This window comes from Heloderma suspectum, chromosome 2 (genome assembly GCF_057233095.1).
Source record: "Heloderma suspectum isolate Gila_16-S chromosome 2, 16-S_ref, whole genome shotgun sequence".
Lineage (NCBI taxonomy): Eukaryota > Metazoa > Chordata > Lepidosauria > Squamata > Helodermatidae > Heloderma > Heloderma suspectum.
Genome location: NC_139459.1, coordinates 298,426,115 through 298,441,225, shown reverse-complemented (window position 1 = coordinate 298,441,225; position 15,111 = coordinate 298,426,115). Strand labels below are relative to the sequence as shown.

At 42.5% G+C, this 15,111-nt stretch overlaps 1 protein-coding gene across 1 annotated transcript in view; it reads right to left on the bottom strand.

The window, feature by feature from the left end:
• CACNA2D3 (calcium voltage-gated channel auxiliary subunit alpha2delta 3) overlaps positions 1–15,111 on the bottom strand; it is an 821,063-nt gene that overhangs the window by 48,633 nt on the left and 757,319 nt on the right. The window contains exons 30-31 of the mRNA XM_084829826.1: positions 12,445–12,507; positions 9,007–9,077 (exon numbers count right to left, since the gene is read on the bottom strand). Coding sequence (XP_084685952.1) covers positions 9,007–9,077; positions 12,445–12,507 — 134 coding nt within the window. The remainder of the gene's footprint in view (positions 1–9,006; positions 9,078–12,444; positions 12,508–15,111) is intronic.

Below are 15,111 nucleotides of genomic sequence, written 5' to 3'. Positions count from 1 at the left end.
TTCTCCCAGCAATCTTAATTCCGACCTCTGATTCATCCAACCCGGCATTTCTCATGATGTACTCTGCATATAAGTTAAATAAGCAGGGTGACAATATGCAGCCTTGTCGTACTCCTTTCCCAATTTTGAACCACTCGGTTGTTCCATGTCTGGTTCTTACTGTTGCTTCTTGACCCTCGTACAGGTTTCTCAGGAGACAGGTCAGGTGGTCTGGTACTCCCATCACTTTCAGAATTTGCCACAGTTTGTTGTGATCCACACAATCAAAGGCTTTAGCGTAGTCAATGAAGCAGAAATAGACGTTTTTCTGGAATTCTCTTGCTTTCTCCATGATGCAGCGAATGTTGACGATTTGATCTCTAGTTCCTCTGCCTCTTCGAAACCCAGCTTGTACTTCTGGTAGTTCTCGGTTCGCATACTGCTGAAGCCTAGCTTGTAGGATTTTGAGCATCACCTTGCTGGCATGTGAAATGAGCGCAATTGTGCGGTAGTTTGAACACTCTTTGGCGTTGCCCTTCTTTGGAATTGGAATGTAAACTGACCTTTCCAGTCTTGTGGCCACTGTTGAGTGTTCCAGATTTGTTGGCATATTGAATGCAGCACTTTAACAGCATCATCTTTTAGGATTTTAAATAGCTCGGCTGGAATACTGTCATCTCCGCTAGCTTTGTTGTTACTAATGCTTCCTAAGGCCCACTTGACTTCACTCTCGAGGATGTCCGGCTCAAGTTCAGTGACTGCACTATCATGGCTATCAGGGACATTCAGATCTTTCCTGTATAGTTCTTCTGTGTATTCTTGCCACCTCTTCTTAATCTCATCTGCTTCTGTGAGGTCCCTGCCTTCTTTGTCCTTTATCATGTCTGTCTTTGCACAAAACGTTCCCTTGAGATCTCCAATTTTCTTGAAGAGATCTCTAGTCTTTCCCATTCTGTTGTTTTCCTCGATTTCTTTGCATTGTTCATTTAAGAAGGCCTTCTTGTCTCTCCTTGCTATTCTCTGGAACTCTGCATTCAGTTGGGTATATCTTCCCCTTTCTCCTTTGCTTTTCGCTTCCCTTCTTTCGTGAGCTACTTGTAAAGCCTCATCAGACAGCCACTTGGCTTTCTTGCATTTCTTTTTCTTTGGGACGGATTTCGTTGCTGCCTCCTGAACAAAGTTACGGACCTCCGTCCATAGTTCCTCAGGCACTCTGTCTATCAGGTCTATTCCCTGAAATCTATTCCTCACCTCCACTGTAAATTAAACATACATACTCTTCAATTTTTAAAAAATGCATTTAGATTATCATTTTGCCTAACTATAAAATATTCCATTCAAATGTAAAATACTATAGATTGCTACCACCTCCTGGCAAGCTTAAAGAAATCCAAACAAGAAAATCTTAAATTTCCTCTTGCACTGACCCCCCAGAAGATGGACACATTCCAGAAAGTGTTCAGTGCTGAAGTTTTAACATGACTAATATTTGACTGCCCCCATATGTGTGCTCTTTCATGTAGAGGGCTGTTTTGTTACTCACCAAAAGCCTTGCTGAATGTTCACCAAAGACATTTTAAATAGCTGTAATAATAAATATACAGCTTACCTTAATGTATTACTGGGTATCCTTCACCATTTCAAAGTTCTGTATAACCCAAATTGGAATGTCCACTATTTGAGAATTTCATCTTATTTACTTATCTATATTTTGTCAGTTATGATATTTTTCAGAACTGCCTTTCAGTGGAAAGTTCACAAAGTGGTTTAAGAGATTTGTACAATATGAACTCAGAGGCGGCTTCTGATCATCCAATGCAGGGTGGGAGCAGCAGTGAAGGCAATCTTCGCTTCCCCATCCTCCTGCGCTGTATATTTTGCTAGATGGACTTCTTAGCCTGTCTAGTGATGGCACTTTAGAGGGGAAGGGAAGAAGGCGGGAAAAGGCTCAGGATAGCTTGTATTCTGGGCTCTCCAGTCTCCTCCCCTCCCCATCCAGCAAAATGCCCCCTTTTCCCCCCTCTCAGAGGTCGCTTTTCTGACCTTGGAAGGCTGGCATGGTTCTTTCCATGCCAGCTGCCATGGGGAGGGAGCAGGTCCCCAACCTCAGAGGGGGGAATCCCCAGTATCCTATGGCCTCCTCAGACAATGTCTAGGGGCCACAGGATTGCACCCTAAGAGTGCAATCCTATGGCCACTAGACAGTGCCAGAGGGGAGATCTGACTGTAGATCTCCCCCATGCGATTCCCAAGAGCCTCTGAGCTGCCACAGAAAATTAAGTGGAAGGGAGAAAATGGGTGTGTTGTGGCCAACCAGTGGGCAGGAAGAGGAGAGGCCATGGATTTGCTGAACCTAACAGCCTCTCAGGCTCAGTCCCTGGCAGAGTGAACAAGTTAGGCAGGCTCAGATTCCAATCTAATGAAAAATGCTGTACCGGAGAATGAAGAGGTGAAACAAAGCCTCTGTTGCTCCTCCTGCCTGCCTTGCAAGAGTCCAACAGAACATGGGATGGACGGAGGCCTTCGAGATCATCTTCTATGGCATTTATCCCATAGAATTGTGCTTTTACTTACCTAGGAGCAAATTTTATTGAATGCAATTGGCCTTACTTCTGAGTAGATATGTATGGTATTACACCGCCAACTGGAAAAAGTTGCATAGAAGAAGTTCTATTGTGTTTAAAATTCTAATTGTGAGTGATTGGTCTTGTTCTTCTCAATATGCTACAGAGTCAGTTATGCTGCTAAATATATCACAATGGCCAATTTACCACAGGTCTTTGTGACTTAACAGTGGAAGCAAGCCATTGGGAATCGCATTAGTTCTTTGGGAAGAGATTATGGAACTGGGAATGACGGGAAAAAATATGAGGCTCTCAGTATTTGTTTATAAACAAACTGGAGTGGGATATAGTACACGTTTTTAGTGTCACAACTTCCACCCACTAGCTTTCTCCTGTATCTCTGCACAGGAGGAATCCAACCTGAAACCCATGCAGGGCTTGAAGTGCTACTTAGGTATCAGAGGAATAGACAGACATCAAACCAACAAGACCTTGTAGATTAGCAAAACGTAAGGTCCTGGAGGGGGGGATGTTCATATGTTTATACCATACATTACATGGGAGGTGGTGAGGGAGTACAGTAAAGGGGAGGCAGTTAACTACAGCTAAAGTAAACGCAGAAGCTCCCCCTGGGTGGTCTACCGGCTAAGGAAAAAAAATGCTAAGACTTTGGCTCCTTCTGACCTTCCTTTCCTCATTGCCAAAACTGGAATAGGATACAAGGTGGGAGTGAAGGTAACGTAATTTATTTTATTTTATTTATTACATTTCTTATCCACCCAATAACTAATGTTCTCTGGGCAGATTACAAACAGTTACTCACCTGTTGTAGTTGAATGCTCAATGTCCAAATGATTGTTATAGAAGATGTTGGAGTGAATATTTCTCCACAGTAATCAGAAAATTGCAACAGCGTATTTTAAAAGCTTTTCCTATAGTATGCGACATGGCTGGTTGTTTGGCCTCCCTATCTCTTATCCAATGGTTACATCTGGCATGATCCCCCTGGGTCCTTCCTGATCCCTCCATGTAGAACATTATGATTCGGATTCTTATTTTGTAGACTGTATGGTTAATATACTAATATTTTAGGGATACGATATATGTGTGTGGGAAGGTAATGGATCTCATTTCACCACTAATGACCTTCTACTTCTTATTTCAGACCACAGAAAAATTAGAGAGCATGAGAATTTTTTCTTTAATTATCCCTTCAAATCTTCTCATATCAATGCAGGTGATGTGGAATTCAGGCCACTCCCCCAGTCTACCTAGTTATTATTATCTTGAGGTCTCAATATGTAACCTTTTACTTGTGTTAGGCTAACAGAAAATAATAGCAATATTTAGAAAATTAATGTTCAGAGTTTATTTTATTTTAACTTCTTGATTGATCTTTTGCTCTATGTATGTTTTCACTTGGTTCTCTGTCTATGATTCACTCACTCTCCTTGCATCCAGTCATGACCTTGCTAGTGTATTCTAATTGTAAAATGGATTTCTTTGAAGTCAGGCTAGAAAAAATTGCCCATTTTACAAATGTTTGAGTCATTTCTTGATAATATGCTACATATATGGATGTTATATGTTTTGTGCATTGATGTGCAGTCTGAGGATGAGAGCATGTGCTTCTGTTATTGGCTCTGCACATATTTCTACTTCTTTTGTACTTCTGGCACATTGTACACATTGTACTATTCTGGATTATGGCAGACTGGCCTCATTTCATTAGTGGGGCTAGCTTGGCTGGGGCATGGCTTCTACTTTACTGAGAATTGAATTCCATCACTGACTGTAGGCGATTTTAAACTCAAGGTATTATCGGTGACTGTAGCCATGAAATTAAAAGACGCTTGCTCCTTGGGAGGAAAGCTATGGCAAACCTAGACAGCGTAGTAAGAAGCAGAGACATCACCTTGCCAACAAAGGTCCGTCTAATCAAAGCTATGGTTTTCCCAGTAGTAACGTATGGCTGTGAGAGCCAGACTATAAGGAAGGCTGAGCACCGAAGAATTGATGCTTTCCAACTGTGGTGCTGAAGAAGACTCTTACGAGTCACCTGGACTGCAAGGAGGTCAAATTGGTCAATGCTAAAGGAAATCAACCCTGAGTTCTCATTGGAAGGACAGATCCTGAAGCTGAAGCTCAAATATTTTGGCCACCTAATGCGAAGACAAAACTCTCTGGAAAGGACCCTGATGCTGGGAAAGATTGAAGGCAAAAGGAGAAGAGGACGGCAGAGGACGAGATGGCTAGATAGCATCACTGATGCAATGAATACGAACTTGAGCACACTCCGGGAGAGAACGGAGGACAGGAAGGCCTGGCGTGCTATGGTCCATGGGGTCACGAAGAGTCGGACATGACTTAACGACTGAACAACAACAATTATCAGAAAGAAGTGGTAATGGTCACACCATTGTTTTAATACAAAACTGCAGCAATGATCCTTTCCCCCATGTATTTAGAATAAACTAAATGCTATAAAAGAATAATTTCTAAGTAGGGGTGCTCAAGGATTTTGTTACAGCTACATTTTAAGTGATCTGACTCAATTTGCACTTCCTAGACTAATACACAGATTAGAACACAGTTATCCTTTACTTTTCGCCATTCTCCAAATTTTCTGATTCAATTCCTGACTCAATCATTTGAACAAAATGCATATTTTAGGGCAAAATGCATTGAAAAATGTGTATTTTAGGGTCAAATACATAGAAAATGCATATTTTAGGGTAAAATGCATACATAAATAATGCAAATTTCTGTGTGTGGTTATTTTAAAAACAATAACAATGCAGATTGATATGGATTATGGAAATAGCACAGGATGGACTTATGAATGACCACATGTGGCAGACCAGAAATAGACTGATTTGTCCATCCCTACTTCCAGGTGATCATTCCTTCTGTAGTGATTTTGTCTATTTTAAATATCTACATTTTGCAAGTAACTGTTTCCTGTTCTGCTGATTATAGCTAGAGAACATTCTAATTACCCGCTTTCCCTCTGAACTAAATTTAAACCCATCAAACTGCCCAGCCTAAGCTTTAGGGTGTGTACTACTGCACTTAGTGTTTTGTTCTCACCACTGATGATAATATGCCTGGGTGTTTCACTGTGCTAACTGCCCACAAACCTACTATTGTCAATGGTTGTAGAACAGTTTCTTTGAGTATCAGAGAAAAGACAAATAAAGCACATTCATTAGAAACACTCCCCTGGGGGGTAATGCAAAACAACTTTTCATCAGCTAACAGCATGATCCTGCACATGTTTACTTAGAAGTAAGTCCCATTGAGTTCAATGGGGCCCATTCCCATGTGAGTGGGTATAGGATTGCAGCCTAAATGTGCATCTCTTTAGGGCAGTCACCTTGAGACAAAATCTGCCCTTTTATAGACAATTTCCTGATATAGTAAAAAAAATCAAGGTTTGAACTCTGCAGTGTATTACAGGAAGAAAGAAAAGCTGTCTGAAGTCAATTTAACTTCAAAGGATTACCAGCAGCTCAGGTTATACCAGCAAATTACAACAATGTTTGCAATGTGATGTTTTATAGGCATCTCACATTCCAGGTATGTGTCCAGTTATGTTCCTGAAGAGATATTCATGAAACATACATGAAGGGAAGTCTTTACTTAGAATAAGGCATGACATTTATTCTTGGAAAGTTATTTGATATGTTCAATAGATTTCAAAAACTCAAGCTGGCAACCCATGAGGGCCTTTATCAAACTAATATTTTTACACTACTGAAGGATGTTGTGCATGGTTTAGGATGATGTCTGGATTCATATAATATGGATCCCAAGAATCTAAAATGTCCCAGTAAAAAGTAGCTGAATCAAAATGACTGCATGGAAAGGAAATTCTGTTTAAAGAAACAAATAGGACATTTGATTTCCACACTGAACCAATCAGCACAAACATACCTGTTGGCAGATGTTTCAGTCTCAAGTATAAGAGCAGCCATAGTCTCTGCATGTCTTTTTAGCATGAATTCCTTCTAGTTTGTTCAGAGAACATAGCTGTTGTATTTTTTGGGTGAATAATGTGTACAATGTACACTTTACAAGAGTTAGAAATGTTGTTGTTGTTGTTGTGCCAGAAACTAGTAAATATTTTGACTTCCAACCTTCTGTTCAGCCTGACAGGGAACCATCCAGGAAACTGGCTGAAACGACCACATCTGGAATGGGACAAGTCAGTGGAGCCTCCTTCTGCAAGTTCTGCTGACATTTCCCATTCCAGAACAGATAATTTCAGCTAGTTTCCAGTTGCACGAGCCAGTGCTAGTTTCCCACTGCCCTAGCAGATTGTCCCGCTAGCACAACAGCATTGGATCCTGTGTAGGAGCTGGCCGTGGTTACTCAGAGGTGCTCTCAGCTTTTAAAGAGTTCATAATTTCCAAGTGCAGACACTGTTTATCGCAACCACTTTGCTGCAAGTACAAAACAAAGTAGAATACAGACAAAGTATTTTGAATGAAAATGCAAGTGAGAGGCATTTCATAACAAACTGCTGTCCCCGTTGGGGCTGCTTTCTTATGGCTGGATGTGGCAACAGTGATAACAACTGTTAATTGTGAACCATGAGGGCAGGTGGATGATATAGTTACTTCTCTGCACCAGTGTGGAGCCTCCTTAGGGGACAGTGGCACAGGCGTGGAACATGACCACGTCATCTGCTTGAGAACATCCACTTCCTGTTTATAGCCATCCTGCTCCAGCCTCAGGACTTGATAACGTGGAACGACCAGCTGTAGCCATCCACATGAATAGGCCTTAAGTGACTACTGGGGTGGGGGGATCAGGAAAAGGTCTACATTGCAGCTAGATTATTTGAAAGGCCTCCAATGGAGGCAGAAAGCAAAACAGAAGTCTGCGTTCTATTCTATAGAAAGCATTATCTGTTGCACAGAGGGAAGAAGCAGGTGGGTTGCTCAGTAAAATTATATAATTTGGTTTTATCTCCTTTTTTAATTTACCAGCAAAAGCTGGCTCCTGGTATTTAAGTAACCAAATCATTTTATTTTTAATAAAGTGGAGCTCAGCTAGTGATTTTGATGAAGGCAATTTCACAAGCATTAACTCTTAAATCCATGAGCTGTTTAAAATAAGGTACCAGGGCAAGGAAGATAGGTCTAGTATTTTACCGATAGGCTGGGTGTGGACGATCACAGGGGTGAAAGACCCCATGGGTGGTTTTTCCCCACCCCCACATGTGCTGGTCATGCAACTGCATTTTACATAATTATCTGCCATGCAGCATGGGCCATATTGTCCAAATGCGGCACTCAGCGTGGTTGGGGCAACTTCATACCCACCCTACAACCTATGACTTGCAGTAGGGATTGTGGGGTGGATACGAAGCCACTCCCGCTTCACCGCATGCTGGGTTCAGTAAGTCTTTGCATCTTATTCATAATAAATAGAATGCTCAACTTATCCATATTTTAGTGGACTCCAATGTATAAAAGTAGAAAAGGAGACATTTCCTTATAAATACATTACATGGAGGATTTTTTTTAGTGTAATGCAGTCCTCCCCAACCTGATGCTCTTCAGTAGTTTTGGATTACAACTCCCATCGTCTCCAACCACTGGCCATGCTGTCTGGGGCTGATGTAAGTTATAGTTCAAACATCTGGAGGTTATTAGGTTGGGGAAGGTTGATCTGCAACACAATCTGAACTCCCAGATCTGCTGGATAGAGCAGGAGGGCAAATCCACTCCCCAAAGCCCGAGTTACACCCGCTGAAAGTTCTGAAAGCTCTGCAAGTATAAATCATGCTTCAACATGTTTTGGGAAACTTATTTCCCTGTATCTATGTATCTATTATTCCAATCTTGTGAGATTTGCTGGAGCCAATCACAAGCAATGTTAGCAATATTTTTGAACAGGAGGTTGCTGGCCCAGACACTTTTCTAGAAAAGAACTTTGAGGACTCTTCTTCATGCAGGTTAAACAAAAATAGCAAAAAAGGGCATGTTTGGTGAAATGGTAGAAAAGACCCAGTGTGGGCCATGGCGTAGTTTCAGAAGTGTAGAAAACATAATTTCATAATTAAAATATAAATCTTTATTTCACAACTCATGAGATTTTGGGACAGAATTGTGGTTATGTGCATGGAAGGGGGGGCATACTACAAGGTTGTACTGGCCCCACAAAAAATGATGTTTGTGCCCTGGGCACAGGTTCAAATCCCCCCTCAGCCATGGAGCTCACTGGGTGAAAGTGGGCCAATCACTATTTCTCAGCCTAACCTACTCTTCATGGTTGTTGTGGGGATAAAATGGGGAGGAAAAGCTATGTACACCACCTCGAGCTCCTCAGAGGTATTTCAGGTGTGCTGCTATGGGATGCCTTTTGGTCAGAAATAAAACCTTTGAAATTTTTGTATATAGCCTTGATCACTTTTGTTTAATTTATGCAAAAATTAGTGGGTGGTACGTCGTACCTTTTAAACGAGCCCATTATTAGCAACTTGTTCATCACCGCACCCTCAACCTCACCAAAGAAGTTTCCAGTCTGCAGGAGAAAGCATAAAGATGTCCAGAAATTTAGATAAATGCAAATCAACATTGGTTACAATTTAAACTGGCATACCCTGGAAAATGAACGGAGCAGCTTTGATAGCACCATAATGAAGTTTTAAGGGCTACTTCTCTTTCATAAAAATTGAAAAGGATTTAACTGTCAGGACAAGTTACAGGGATTACAAAATAATCCCTTGAGCAGATGTGAGAGCTTACACAATAGACTGAAGTTCATTGCATAACATCTAATGTTGGAAATAATAAAAAAATGCACTCAACCTTAAAGCTTGTAAAGAAAATACTCTAATCTGAGCATAAACCCATGTGATTAAAATGCTGCTCCATAAAGATATAAACCGGGTTTGAAAGGATTTCCTAAACAAATCATAAAAAGTATTTTTTATAATTCCTGTATGACCTGTTTAAACCTCTGCATTTTATCAGACATATAAATGTTTATATTCTGTTTCTGTATGAATAGCTTCATCCTGGGGCGTGGTCTATTTTGCCTTTGTTCACTAAATTAAAAAGGCATGGAATAATGAAGATAAATCTTAGATAAGAAAACAAATTTTTAAATTATGGATTTTCTGGACAATCCCAAAGTGGCCTGATATCTCCTAGCTAGGCCTCTTCCTGACATAGATTTTTAGTCTCACACGTATGCAGTGAAGTGTCATTTTGCAGCGTATAAACATGTTTTTCACAGAGACCCTTGAGTACAAAAGGATTACATACATTCTGTCTACTCCTGAAAGGAGTAATGCCAAAATTTCTGTGGGAAGAAAGGGCACTGCATAGATTCCATGGGTTTTGTTTTAACGAAATCCTGATACCAATGTAAATGATAGACTTGGCCTCAGATATACACCTGGGAGTTTGCTGGCAAAGAAATTACAGGCCAAGCCAAAAACGGAAGCATTCTTCTGCTTAAAGAGCAAGCGTTGCCTTCTATGCCCAAAGTATTTGGGTGTGCAAAGCTTGCTAGCAGCAAGGAGATCATTTGTATTTTATTGCTTGAACACATCAGTTTCAGTGGGACTATCTGAGCAAGGAATATCAGGAGAATAGGATGTCAGACATCAAACAAATCCAAGCAACTAACTTTTCTCAGATCCACAACAACTACAACAGATATATAATGAGCTTTAATGAGCTTCCATCATGCATTAAAAACGCTGTTGTTCAGGCAGGCGTTTGGGGTGGGTTAGGGTATTTTAGAAAATGTTTTTATTGTAGAATTTTATTGTTTTAAACTGTTTTTATTGTGTGTTGTACATCGCCCAGAGTGGCTGGGTGACCAGCCAGATGGGCGATTAATAAATTTAATAACAAATAAATAAATAAATAAATAAAACAGATATATAAAACTTCATAGAAAGCAAGAATCTGAATAATATACTATGCATCACTTGCAGGTCAGATTTAAAGCCCAGCACATAGTAAACTTTGAATAATCTGAAACGATTGGTGTGCAATGTAAACTAGCACGTCTAATCCCCTTGTTCTAAATGGGAGATGTTTAAGCATGTACTTCATTCTTCTATTGAAGTCACGTGACTTAACTTTATGCTTAACTTTGGCTAGATTTTGTCCCTAGAATTTTCTTTTTTTGCAAAAGTTAATGTGACCTGCACATAGTAAAACTAATACTATTAGTTTTCTAGAATGGTTTTCCAGAAACATATGAAGGAGGAGTTTCTAGAATATACACAGAGTACTCGTTAATCTTACAAGTTCTACTCCTGTCCCCATAATTAAAAAAATGCCAGGGCAAAGAATATTGGGTTTTCAGAAGATTGGAGACCTAAGTTTGTTAGGACCATCTTTATTAAAAGATGGCTGCCTCCATTGGCCCCTAGTTATTACGCTCTGTGTAGGGTGTTGTGCAAGAGGTGGAAAGAGCTGGGGTGATTGGGAGGAGCTCTGACCACCATCATTTTTGGAAGGGACAATCTTATTGTTCTAAATAAAAAAAGATGTATGTTATGTTGCTCTCCACTATTATACAGCAGGCATATATGGTGTTGTTTTGGTCAAGCTGATTTTTTTTTTAACTGTTTTCTAGATACACATGCAAAAGTCATTGTGGGGATATATTGTTACAAAATCTCAGCCCAGACATTGCATATGCTCATATTTTTTTCTCTTTGCTGAACAGCAGAAGACAGAAGAATGCAGAAAACATCCCCAGCTGTTGTGGAAAGTTGAAAACATTCCTCTTTCATTTAAAAAATTCAACCATATATCAATGGATGTTTCTCTGATAAAGTATTAAAACATGAAATATTTTATGGACTGTTTATAGGTGGTCATCATTCTCTTACAACAAGGCTGAGGATCAAATTGTTAGATTGCAACTCCCATCAGTCCCTGCCAGCATAGCCAATGGTGAGGGATGATGGGAATTGCAGTCCAACAACACCGGAGGGCCACATGTTCCCCACCCATCTTACCCCACCAATCTAAATTAACTTACGAAGTTTTAACAATCAGACCAGTACAGCCATAGTTTGGTTATAGAGATGCCTGACAGTGGTATACTGGTATACCTAATCTATACTTTTCACAAATCATGTGTGTTGTGTGACTGGCTTTCCATGCCTAGTTTCTTTCATTGGTTGCAGGCTTTCTTGGCTGGGTTGTTCGCCTTCATGGAATTTTTGGAGGTGGGTGTCTTTTTACGTCTTCTCTATATTTTAAACACACAAACTGGAAGCCTCCTTCTGAGCTAGGCAGTTTGCTGGAACTGGGCCAAATATTTTTCCTTTAATTAACAGCTGGCCCCTTCCTTAATTAACAGCTGGCAGCATAGGGGGCTGAAACAGGTGCCCACGCCATCACATCATGCAAGACAAACTTTGCTGTTCTACTTTCAGTAGTTCTCCCTGCCTCTCCAGGTAACTGAAGTCCTGTGCAAAGCCAAGTTTAAATGTTTATATCAACCGCCATAATTTGTGTTGCTCGCGTGGAATTGTTGCAGTGCTCAAAAATCCCTTTGCCTTCAAAAAGTAAGCACAAACCTTTCTCAACTCAGAAAAAGGCTCTAGGAGACCCCCTCCCCCATCAAGCTAAACATTCCTCAAGAGTGAAAGACATGCTTGCTGAAAGGGGCTCTATAAATTAAAGTTTTTATGAGCTTAAGAGCAGGCCCACCCCACTGTGAGGTAGAAATTATTTCAGACCCCCAGAAAGGTAAGCTTCATGCTTTGGGGCAGGGAGGTTTTTGTTAAATTCTTTTAATCTCATTTTTAATCTATTCATCTTTTAATCTATTCATTCCTTCAGCACAGATCAGCCACAACACTTATTTTGTATGACTGGATGTTTTAAAACGCAAAAAACAGAATTCCACTCACCTGTCTATAGTCTTCCGAAACTAATATAAATCCATTATTATCAATGAGGTAACAGTTAATATTCTGTAAGGTAACAAAACCTGTGTTTAAATGCATGATTTCAATCATTAGAGAAGTTCACTGAAGTGCTATATACAGTCAGTGGGGGAACTGTGCTTCATTCATATGTAGTAGTAAACATTCACAGCAGTATTCTGGTTTTGTGCTTCTCACCCCCTAGCAGAGAACAATACTGCTCAAATCTAGGGTTGGCGGAGAATTTCTCCCCGAAACTTCGGGGGGCCGAGCGCCAACGTGTATGGCCCCCCAAAGAAGTTTCGGGGATAAATTCTCCGCACCCCCCCGCCCCCCGCACCCCCCCCTGGGACGGGACTTACCTTTCCCGAATGTCCCTCCCAGCGGCGGGTCCTGGCAGCGGTTCGTCGGGTATTCGTCAGGGGCGGGGGCTGCCGCCGCCGCCATTCCAAGAAAAGTTAAAAAAAAAAAACGCCCCCGTGATAGGCTACATGACGATTAACATAGCCTATCACGGCTAGATTTGCAAAGTCAGCTGTGATAGGCTACGTAAATCGTCACGTAGCCTATCACGGGTGACTTTTAAAAAAAAAAAAGCGTGTACGGCGACCCGTTTGGTTGCTGTAGTCTACGTAAAGATTACGTAGACTACGGCGAAAATAAGGGCAACGCTATTTGTGTTGCCCTTACTTTCGCCGTAGTCTACGTAAAGACTTTTTTTTAAAGTCACCCGTGATAGCCTACGTGACGATTTACGTAGCCTATCACGGCTGACTTTGCAGATCTAGCCGTGATAGGCTACGTTAATCGTCACGTAGCCTATCACGGGGGCGTTTTGTTTTTTTTTAACTTTTTATTTCACGGCCGGGCGAGGCGAGGCGCCTCCCCCCCGGCCTGAATTTCGGCCGGGCGAGGCGGGAAGCCTCCCCCCCGGCCTGAATTTCGGCCGGGCGAGGTGGGAAGCCTCCCCCCCCAGCCTGAACTTCGGGGGGAGAGCAGTGAAGCGCCTCCCCCCCACCGCGAAAAGCTGCGAGACCAGGTAAGTGGCTTTCGTGCACTCCTACTCAAATCTGTCCCACAGGGCACTGTGTTTGAGAAGTTTCGGAAAGAAGTCTGGAAGTCGAACTGTAGGGACAGAAGCAAGCCTGAGATTGCATCTGATGATGCAATGACCTTAGGCAGGAGGAGATGGACTCATATGTGGCAGTGTGCAGCACTAGGGATGGCGGAGAATTTCTCCACGAATCTTCGGGAGGCCGAGCGCCGATGCATTCGGCCCCCCGAAAGTGTTGGGGAAATTCTCCGCCGGCCCCCCGCCCCCCACGGGATGGGACTTACTGTGGCCGAATGTCCCTCTCGGCGGCGGGTCCCGGCGGCGTTTCGGCGGCGTTTCGGTGGGGGCGGCGGCCGGTCTCTCGACTGGCTGCTGCCGCCACCATTACAAAATTAAAAAGTAAAAAACAAAACAAAACACACACACCCGTGATAGGCTACGTGACGATTTACGTAGCCTATCACGGCTAGATTTCCAAAGTCAGCCGTTATAGGCTACGTAAATTGTCACGTAGCCTATCACAGGTGACTTTGGAAAAAAAAAAAGTGCATACGCAAATGGCAGCAGCCCATGGGCGCCGCCATTTGCGTTCCTTATTTTGGCACGTCTAGTCTACGTAAAGATTTATGTAGACTACGGCGAAAATAAGGGCAACGCAAATAGCGTTCCCTTATTTTCGCCGTAGTCTTACGTAAATCTTTACGTAGACTAGACATGCCAAACTAAGGAACGCAAATGGCGGTGCCCATGGGCCGCTGCCATTTGCGTACACGCTTCCCCCCCCCCAAAGTCACCCGTGATAGGCTACGTTAATCGTTACGTAGCCTATCACGGGTTGTTTTTTTTTTTCACTTTTTCTTTCGCGGCCAGGGAGACGGGGCGCTTCTCCCCGGCCTGAATTTCGGCGGGGCGAGGCGGGGCGCCTCCCCCCCCGGCCTGAATTTCGGCCAAGCGAGGCGGGGCGCCTCCCCCCCCTCGCCTGAACTTCGGGGGGAGAAGCGAAGCGCCTGCCTCCCACCGCGAAGCAAGCTGCGGGACAAGGTAAGTCCCTTTCGTCCATCCCTAGCAGCAGCAGAACGTGTGCACGTTTCACAGGCTTGGATCCTAAGTTCTTGCTACATGAATGGAAGGGACTTGCATTCAGCAAAGGAGAGTTGTTCTCATGGAAGGGCCCTTCCATGAATGGAGTGAAAACTTCGTATCCAAGCTATAGTGAACCTCTATATGCTGGAGGCCTTCCATTTTGACCAGCGTGTTCCCAGACTACAGGGCAAACATGCATCTGTTTGTGGGTCCACTTGTTAGGGGGAGGAAGGCAGCACTGTGGTGAGCATGGAACCAGCTGGCAAAGTCTCTTCACCTCATCAGATTCTAGAGACATTGGCTATCTTTGCAAAACCCCATACATGAACTGTATTAAAATAATCACTTTGGATACAGTACACTTTTTTTTATTATGGAAGAGTAAAAACAGAACATAAGAAGAGCCCTGCTGGATCAAACCAAGGTCCATCTACTCCAGCACTCTGTTCATACAACCAGCTGTTGATGGGAAACACACAAGCAGGACACGAGTGCAACAGCACCCTCCTGCCCAT